The 10,597-nt window shown below is 33.7% G+C and overlaps 1 protein-coding gene across 6 annotated transcripts in view; it reads right to left on the bottom strand.

Moving 5' to 3' along the window:
- Nucleotides 1-8,681, bottom strand: part of Cylc2 (cylicin 2) — a 41,291-nt gene extending 32,610 nt beyond the window's left edge. For all 6 annotated transcript variants that reach the window (XM_031377398.1, XM_031377395.1, XM_031377394.1 and 3 more), the window contains exons 1-3: nucleotides 8,586-8,681; nucleotides 3,545-3,585; nucleotides 1,354-1,475 (exon numbers count right to left, since the gene is read on the bottom strand). In XM_031377398.1, coding sequence (XP_031233258.1) covers nucleotides 1,354-1,475; nucleotides 3,545-3,585; nucleotides 8,586-8,602 — 180 coding nt within the window. In that variant the 5' untranslated portion in view covers nucleotides 8,603-8,681. The remainder of the gene's footprint in view (nucleotides 1-1,353; nucleotides 1,476-3,544; nucleotides 3,586-8,585) is intronic.
- Nucleotides 8,682-10,597: the final 1,916 nt, after the last annotated feature.

Raw genomic sequence — 10,597 nt, 5'->3', positions numbered from 1 at the left:
TCTGATAAGTGGTTATTAGCCCAGAAGGTTGGAATACAGGAAGAACAACCCACAAACCACAAGAAACTTAAAAAGAAAGAAGACCAAAAGGTGGACATTTCATTCCTTCTTTAAAGGGGGAACCAAATACCCATGGAAGGAGTTGTAGATATTAACTATGGAGCACAGACAGAAGGAAGGACAAGCCAGCCTAAATATAGCTATCTCTTGAGAGGCTCTGACAGTACCTGACTAATACAGATGTAGAGGCTCACAGCCATCCATTGAACTGAGTACAGGGTCCCCAATGAAGGAGTTAGAGAAAGGACCTATGGAATTGAGGGGTTTGCAGTCCCTTAGGACAAACAACAATATGAGCTAACTAGTACCTTCAGAGCTCCCAGGGTCTCAACCACCAACCAAGGATGGCACATGGTGGGACTGATTGTTCTGACAGCATGTGTATAGTAGAGGATTGCAGATTCAATCATCAATAGGAGGAGAGGACCTAGGCCCCGTGAAGGTTCTGTGCCCCAGTGTAGGGGAATGCCAGGGCCAATAAGTGGGAGAGGGTGGGGTGGCAGGCATGGGGACAGGGGAGCCAACAGGGGGTTTTGGGTTTTTTTTTCTTGTTTTTGTTTGTTTGTTTGTTTTGTGGAGGGGAAAATGAGAAAGGAGAAATTTACATGTAAATAAAGAAAATATCTAATAAAAAAAGAAACATAATCTACTATAGTTACATATATTACAAATATAATTTATTTTCAACTTCTATCCAAGTATTTGGAATAATTAAATGACAAATTCCTAATTTTAAAGAAATGTTGAACAATAAAAAATAGAGTAAAATAAAAAGGAAAAATACAGGATCATAAGTGAAGGGATTCATTCTTAAATAAAAAAAAGATGATTATTCATTTTTTTAGTCAAAATTTCTTTAAGAATTATTACAGTGATTCTGAAAATACTTAACTTCCAGCATTCATTTTTTTTTGAATTCTGAATTTTATTTTGAATTAAGGAAGCACTAAATGTTCACTAGGATGTAATGTCATCCCATGACCCTACTCTCTGAGAGTTTATATCCAGTAAAATTTTCCTTGATGTTCATATTAAATGTGAATTGAAGTATCTTGACTTTTTGTTCCATAAACACTCAATATATTTCAGGTAATAATTTCAAATGAAATGTTAGCATATGCTAGTGATCATTAGTAAAGATTGGATAGCAATTATATAAAATATGTCTATCATGATAGGACTCATGTTAACACTTACCCACAAAGCACAGTTTATATTTTATGACTTTACAAGACTATTGTTATTAAGTAGTTACTTTTTGTTAATATATACATGGTACTTTAATATACTTACAGGAGCTCTATTTTTCTGTAACTGGGAAGGTAGTGATCTCCGTTTCTTTCCTGGCCTTGGTGGTTTGGGAAATGCCAGGGAAAAGTATTGTTGATTCCATGATTTTTTGCTTAATTCACTGACTAAAGTAAAAAAAAAAAAAAAAAAAAAAAAAAAAAAAAAAGATAACATATGCCTTGCTATGAATAGAATTTTGTCTGAACTGAAATGGACATGCATACCTTATATTCGACACAATGAATGACTAAATAAGGCAAATCACAGCTTTATTTATTTGTTAGTTTGAAATTCTCTGTAACCAAATGAAAATTTGATTTCCTCCCACTAACCAGACAAGTAACTAATTGATCAATAGTCATAATGAAACCAGTGTTGTCTATAATGTAAAAGAAGAAAAAGCATTACTACTTCCATTTAAATATTGCTCTCTTCCAGTTTAGATTGCCATGTGTTCTTCAACTTGGATATAATCTTGCTAACAAGGGAAAGATAGTGTGGCTAGCACTTCTGTAGCTAAGAACTCTTAGCACACTGCCTGACATAAAACATGCAGAAAGTATGTGTTTGATCTAAATACGAAGAGTTAAAATCCAGTCAGCTGATATTCAGTTCCTCAACATGTAATATATTCAGAGCCATGCTGTTGTTATTGAAGATTTGCTAAGTATAAAAGGTAAACAAATAGGAAATGGGACTAAGATGATAAAGTTCAGAGCAATAATGATGAGTATGGACATTTCAATTACAACTGAAGCCAAAGAGAGATACCATCACTCTCTTGGAATATATGAAATATAGCAAATTTTAGAGAAACAATTTCCTAATAGTCTCCAAAGGACAACATTAGCATCAGTGATTAAATGTGCATAATGAAAGTAATATTGAAGTTTCATTGAAGAGAGAAAACAAGGTGGTATTTAAAGATTTTCAATATTAAACTTATTTGCCTTGCCTAGTATTTATATACACTAGACAAACAATTAGGAATATACTAAGAGGTTCAAGGTTGAAGGTATAGTTTCTTCACTGCTTTTCAAACACAAGACCCCTGTATCATACTATTTATAAAATTATTTCTGTAAATTTAAAACCATGTTTATATAATATATACCTATGTTCATGCCTATGTATTCACTTTGCACACAGGGTAGGCTCTTTGGCAAATAAACATGACATATTAATTATAGCCCATTGCATCTTTTTGACTCAGTTGAAGATAACTCATGTCTAAAATTAATCTTGTAAGGCTTTTGGGAACAACCAACCAATTGAGCCTGATTTGACATAAGACCTTCTCCATGAGATGTAACCTAGACTCAACACTGCTTAGTTAAAAAGAACAAGCATAGTGCAAAACTACTGGCCTTTAAAGGAATGGTGATAAAATGATTCCTAATTATATACTGTTATGCTCAAAGATCAGTTTCTTCTTTGGCCATCATCAGAGAAGCTTTCTCCTAGAGCAGACTGGAACAAATGCAAAAAGCCACAGCCAGGCACGATACACACACACACACACACACACACACACACACACACACACTCACACACACATGGGGAGAGAGAGAGAGAGTAAAAGAGAGAGAGAGGCCCAGACAGACAGGGGGCATCTTGGAACACTGATCTCTAAATGGGATATCTCTAGCAAAATCTCTATCCTTAGAACTCAGGAAAAGGAGGTGGAAAAATCACAAGAGTTAAAAGGGATGGAGGACACCAGGAGAACAAGCCCTTCTAAATCAGCTTCACTAAATTCATAGGAGCTCAGAGAAAGTGAAGCATCAAGGAAAGGGCATTATTGGGTCTGCACCAGGTCCTCTGCTACATATGAAGATTTTCAGTTTAGAGTTTTTAAAGGGACTTCTGAGTGTATGAGTGACTGGATCTCTGATTCTTGCGACTTTTCATGAGCTTTTTCTTCTGTTGGTTTACCTTATACAACTTTGATTTGATGATGCCTTTTGTTTTGTTATTACATTTTATTATATTTTGTATTTATCTCTTTGAAGCCTGTTCTATTCTAAAGAGACAGAAAGGGAATGCAGCTGGATAGAAGACATGAGAAGGAACTGGGAGGAGTAGAGGGAAGGGAACTTGTAGTCAGGATACATCATAAGATAAAAGAGTATTTTCAACAAAAGGGAAAAATTTAGAAAATCATTTTAAAAATAAATTTTAAACTCTATCTTACCTGGAATATAATTATCGTATGCTCCATATGTTACTTTTAGGCTATTGAAATAAAATGGAAAAATTTTAATGAGTTTACACAAAGATCATTATTATATATAAGCAATCACCACCAACTAGGTAATTATTGATTTCTCAGTAATTGTAAGCCAATCTCATCTTCAGTACAGTAGGAATGAGTGAACATTATTCCAACTTCACCAAGTTAAGCTGTGAAAGAGAAAGTAAACACTATCTATCTGTCTATCTATCTATCTATCTGCCTGCCTGGCTGCCTGGCTGCCTGGCTGCCTGGCTGCCTGGCTGCCTGGCTGCCTGCCTATCTCTTTCTCTCTCTCTCTCTCTCTCTCTCTCTCTCTCTCTCTCTCTCTCTCTCTCTCTCTCTCTCTCTCTCTCTATGTATTTACCTACCTACTACCTACCTACCTACCTACCTATCTATCTATCTATCTATCTATCTATCTATCTATCTATCTATATACCTATGTATCTATCTATATACCTATGTATCTATCTACCTATCGTTCTTTCTATTTGTGCATGTGAGAGAGGGGGAGGGTTTTAAAACCTACTTTCTTGTCAAATTTAAGTTTTACAGATTTTCAAATGTAAAATGTAAAACACTGATCAACGTATATTTAAATGCCATGTCACAGATTTTCTTGATTTTTAGCTGAGATATCAATTTCTAACTCATGTTTAATTGAAGCACATATGTCTTCTCAAATCTGGATCATTAAATAAGATATGCCTGTGTACTTGTCTGGACTGTCAGCAAGCAGGCTAAGTATTGACAGAGAGTTTCATTGTATAGATATTTTAAGAAAATCTATCAAATTAACCAATTATGTTGTAAACAGTTTTCCATTAATACCTTCTCACTTGCTTTGTTTTTTGTCATAGAAAAACATTTGTTACCAGGAAAGAACATTTTTTAACTGATTTTTATTTGTTTTAAACAAAGACCAACAGCAATATGCATTAATGCTATTTTCCTATATTGTTCTACTATGTAACAATTGCTGATTCTAACTGAAACAGAGCATTAACTATATATTCAAGTAAACCTCAAGTAAATTTAGTTTCTCAGTTTTCCATTTATTTTTTGCATATGTATGAATATGTGGTATTTGCATTTGTGTGCATGTTTATATTATTGCAGGTACATATGTGTGTTAGTGTATCTGCATGTGTATATATGTACATGAGAAGGATAAACTCAATGATTCTCTTCAATATGTACTGAAACATGGTACTTAACTTGATGGCAGACCTCACTGATTCAGCTAGCCTAACTATCTTTCTATGGAAATCCTGTCTCCATGCACTGGAAGTATAGGCAGGCATCTATATAGTAATGACTGCTACATGAATTCTGGGGATCTGAACTCCTGTTCTTAGGCTTATACGACAAGTACTGAATGCAATGAGACACCTGTTTACCCCCATATTTTACTTATTTGATAATATATAAAGTTAAAAGTGAATCCTCCCTCTTTGTCTCAATTGTAGAACAAGTTGAACAAGTTTCGGATGGTTCAATGTACTTAGCTGAGCCATTTTGTTGGTTCTCATCTCTCATTAGCAACAATATTTTTTTAAAATTAAAATTAAGAATTAAATACAAAATGAAAAGTATCAATATGATTCAATACTATAAGGGGTCATAAAACAATCTCTGGATTTAATATCTCATGCCAAATTATTGTTTAAAATCAATCTCATTAATCTTTGTGTAAATATAGTAAAACAGTATAAAGCAAAAGGGAGGGGAGACAAGGTATTTCCAATCATCTTTTAGGTCAATATTAGTATATCACAAACTGTCAAGATTATTATTAAAAAATGGTATTACAGAAAGACACTCATTAATAACAAATTCTATAATACTTTGAATTTCAACATATTCTTCCCCAAAATAAAATGGATCAACTAATAACTGAACTTTACACTCCACCATAAAATTCAATTAAAAATGAAATCAGTAGCACATACATCATAATAAATTAACAATATGATTAACTCACTATATGTAGGACAAATTTTGAAACTAATACTAATTAGATTTCATTCATTTTTTGAAAGAAAAGAGAATAGAGAATATCTTTCAAATTTTCATGAAATGTGTCTAGAAACTATAAACTGTTAACATCAAAATTATTGAAATTTAAGATTGTCTTTCTCCTATAATCTAAAAGCAAAACCACTAACTCCTATGACTATTGTGTCGAGTGGATCATTCCATGTCTTATGGCAATAGAAGCATGAAGACTGATGTGAACAGGGTCAATCTATCTATATTAACAGAGGAGTTGAGTGGGTAAATAAAAAAAACTAATGGAACTCATAAAAAACAATGCATTGTTGGGTGAGTATGCTAACATTATGGATCATAGCTGGTTAACTGTGTGATGGTAAGTTCTAATTATTGATTTGATTCAATATAGGATCACTGGGGAAAAAGTGTCTTTAAATATGTCTGCAAGGGTTAGATGGTAGTGAATGGTGCCTTTAATCTCAGAGCTGGAGAGTCAGAGGAAGATGTATTTCTGAGTTCAAGGCCAGCCTAGTCTACAGAGCAAGTGTCCGAAGAGCCTGGACTATATATAGAGAACCTGTGGGGGTTAGGTGGAGAATGTAAGAATGCCAGTTAGGGGATTATCTTAATTACATTGATTGATGTGGGAAGATCCACCTACAGAGGCAAAACCTTCTTTGGCAAGAGAAAATGATCTAACCAATAGCATGCATTCATGAGTTCACTGTTCTCTGCTGTAAACAATGGTGGAGATACAGCGAGCTCCCTCAAGTTCTTGTCACTCTGATTTTATGACATGGTAGATTATAACCAGGAACTTGAAGATGAATGAACACTTTCTGCCTTGAATTGCTTTTGTCAAGTAGTTCTTATCTTGGTAGTAAACATGAAACAAACTAATTACATAATTTATAATTCTACATATCCCAAACTGTGAGATATAATTTTATAACATCAAATGAACATATGAAGAAAAAAATTAAGATTTAAAGTTACCATAAATAACATATAGAACAAATGATCTAGATATCTACAGAGCACTCCACATAATAAACACATTATCCATTTATCTCAGTGAAGTATTCTCCAGCATAAATTAGAACAGAATAATAAAAGTTTTCAACATATTAAGACAACAATAGAATCTTGCAGAGTATCTTTTCTTATTATAATGAAATAAAACTAGAAGCCAATGAGAAAATAGTTTGTAACATTCAGACAATTTAAATCCAAGGATATTAAAGACATTATTCTTTTATTAATCGGTTTTCTATAATTTATGGTTTATTTTTACTTATTAAATTAGCATAACAAATAACAAATTTCCTCGTGTTGTTTTCATACACATTTAGGTTTATTTGATACTATCTCACAATACAAACACACATACACAGGCACACACATACATAGAGACACATATTCTCTTTCTCCATGTAGCTGCACCCACCACACAAACCAAAATTTTCAGTTTCACCTATATTTCTTCAAACATTATAGTTTCACTTTTCTTTACACCTAAGTGAAAATCTCAGTGTATACCATAATTTCATAATCCATTAATCTTTTGAAGGACGTCAAGACTGATTCCATATCCTTGTTGTTATCAATGAATGAGCAAATATCTCTGTTTAACCACTGGTGTGTTAAGAGAGAAATAGAGAAGCAAAGCTAAAATTTCTTAAAACAAATGACTATGGAAAAGTAGAATACCAAAAATGTTATATTAAATGGATTGTTTATAAAAATACATCATACATTAAATATCTGGAAATATCTCCAAAAATATATTTATTCTACTTCAACTGAAAAAAAAAAAACAGAAACAAGAAAGGAAGCTCAAGAGTACTGCGTCTGTGAAATAAGGTTGTATAGAAACACAAGTAATATATTATCTCAAGAATATATCATAGAAAAGGTTGGTATAATTAGGATTAGAATGATAAACATTACATACTGCAGAGTGTGTCTTAAATACTTTTCCTATTGGCATTATAAAATACTCAGATTAGGGAGGCAGAGGCAGGCAAGTCTCTGAATTTGAAACCAGCTTGGTCTACACAGAGAGTTCCAGGACAACATGATATAGTTCAGAACACTGTTAAATTTTGAATAGACAGGTTCCTCAAGTACTAAACATATTTGTGGGAAGTGCATTCAGAGCATCTTTAAGACTTTTTTTTAAAACAGTGGTGTGATCCAGGGAAGTGAGCTCTGGGCCCCACAGGAAAGTTTCATTGATGTTCAAATTTGTACAATTCAGATCATCTACAATTAACAGGAATTTTTAAAGGTTTAAAAGAGGGAGCCTTCCCTTTATATTTCTGAATTCCATTCTTTTATCTTGCCTTCAGGCTTTCTACACAAGGTTTTATATGATTGAAAGGTATTTTATTTATTAATTATTAATTTATCTCACTGACTTTCATAACTTATTTGGACAGAAATAACTTGTATAAGAAAACTTCTATTATCTATTTTTTCTGTATAGATAGCCTGCTTCATATGCCAGAATACTTTACAACTCAGAATTCATCAAGAAGAGTGTAGTTCACAATCCACTAGTTTCCTTTGTGTAGGGATTTTACCATTGGACTTCAGCCTTAAAACACCTGACTCATGGCCTTTAAGTTTCACTCATTTTTATGACAAAGATAAAACATGTTCCCATAAATTTGTAAGTGATCTAGAGAGGTATGATTCTCCCTTAGTTGACAGTAATTCACTATGTTATATGATCATTTCTAAAATGTCATGACATGAAATCAAAGCTTTTAGAAAAAAATCCAAATCTCCATGTTTCACTAAAGTAAAGCAAATAAATCTTATATCAATGTAGCTAAGGATATTGCCTAAGAATTGAGCTCTCTTACTAAACCCTTCTTCCATGCTTATGATTGGCCTACAAACAACATAATGAACATCACCTCATGGTAAAGACAATAACTGTTCAATTAACTAAGAATTTCCATTATTTTTAAAAAGAAGACTCAACAAAAAGACTTACAATCTTGGTATAGACATTTCTCCCACCTGTGACTTGCCAGGGCCTAAGTTTGGTGATGTGGAAAAATGATGTCATAAGAGAACAAGAACTCTGTGACATAAGGGGAATTCTGAGAGCCTCTTATGCTTGGATTTTTTGTCTTCTAAAATTCTGAGAATAAACTTGTCACTCATGATTACTGAGTAAATCAAAAATCATAGTTACATTTTAATAAATACTTGTTTTCTAAGAGTTTTAGATATTAACATGTTTAGTTTTTTTTGTTTGCTTTTTGTTTTTTCATTCTTCTCTTATATTACATCCTGACCACTGTTCCCCTGCATCTTCTTCTATCCCCATCTCACCCCCCTCTCCCCTAAATCTACTCCTTCTCCATTTACCTTCATAAAAAGGCAGGCTTCCCAGGGATATCAACCAAACAAGGCATATCAGGTTGCAATAAGACTAGACATATCTCCTCATGTTAAGGCTGAACAAAGCAACTGTAAAGGAAGAAAAGGGTTCTGAAAGCAGGCAAAAAAAAAAAAATCAGAGACAGAGACTATACAACCATAGCATATATGCAGAGGACCTCGGTCAGACCCCTACAAGCTCCCTGATTGTAGGTTCAGTCTCTGTGAGCCTCTATCAGCCCAGGGTAGTTGATTCTGAAGGTCATTTTCTTATAATGTCCTTGAGTCCTTGGGCTCCTATTATCCTTCCTCTCTTTAGATGGATTCCCTGAGCTCCACCTAAAATTTGCCTGTTAGTCTCTGTATCTGTTCCCATTACTTTCTGGATGAAGCCTCTCTGATGACCAATCTTCAGGCTCTGGTCTACAAATATAACAGACTATCACTGGGAATCAGTTCATTGACTTTTTGTTTTTCCAGACATGTTTGGCTCTATTCTCGTTCTCTGAGTGATACAACCACTAGGTCCTGGCCCTCTAGGAAGTATTCACCATCTGTTCTCGGTCATGATTTGAATCTCAAGTTGGACCAGTCATTTGTTGGCCACTCTCATAAGTTCTGTGCCACTTTTAACACCAGCACAACTTGCAAGTAGGATAAATTGTAGATAGATGGTTTTATGTCTGGCTGGGTTAGTGTCCCAATCCCTCAACTGGAAGCCTTGCCCGGCTAAATTAGTTTGAGGGTTGTTTGTTTCTGTTTTTTTTTTTTCTTTTTCTTTTTTTCTTTTCTTTCCTTTGCTTGGCTTTATTTTTCTTTGTTTTGTTTAATTTAGTTTAGTTTGGTTTAGTTTAGTTTAGTTTAGTTTGGTTTGGTTTGGTTTGGTTTGGTTTGGTTTAGTTTAGTTTTGTTTTGTTTTATTTTGAGATAAGGTCTCTCTATGTAATCCTGGCAATTTATGAACTTCTTATGCAGACCAAATTTGCCTCAAACTCACAGAGATCCTCCTGCCTCCGCTTTACAAGTCCTGGAATTAAAGGCATTTGACACCATGCTGGGTCTTATTAGCAGTTCTAAGATAAGAGACAATTCAATATATAGCTCTGATAATCTATTATAACCCCAGATCTTTTACAGCTATATACCTTTTGTTAAATATTTTGCCTAGCTCTACATTTGTTTTTGTCTTCTTACTATGATATAAATGCTGCAGGTAAAACATGTCTGAATGTTTCAGACAGACAGGTACTGAAGATGTGATTACATACTTAAGAGTACTTGCTTTTCTGGCAGAGAAATTTGTTCTGTTCCTAACACTCATGTTGTGTTTGTCAGAAAGTCCTGGAATTACAGCTTTGGGAAATATTATATCTTCCCCTTGTTTCTAAGAACATCAAAAAATGAGTGCATATACCCACATGCATCTATATCCTAAAAATAAATATTAAAATAACACAATACATGAAAAATAACAAACATAATAAAACATCTATGGGCATGAGAAATAATAGAAATCATGTGATCTTTGTATTTATGAGTCTTAGTTTTTAATCTTAACTCCTTCCTTCATGCCATAATTAGATTTTCTCTCATGACTGAGTAAATCCTAATTCTTTATGT

Source organism: Mastomys coucha, unplaced genomic scaffold (genome assembly GCF_008632895.1).
Source record: "Mastomys coucha isolate ucsf_1 unplaced genomic scaffold, UCSF_Mcou_1 pScaffold18, whole genome shotgun sequence".
Classification (NCBI taxonomy): Eukaryota; Metazoa; Chordata; class Mammalia; order Rodentia; family Muridae; genus Mastomys; species Mastomys coucha.
The sequence above is the reverse complement of the archived record's forward strand: the minus strand, read 5'-3'. Positions and strand labels throughout refer to the sequence as shown.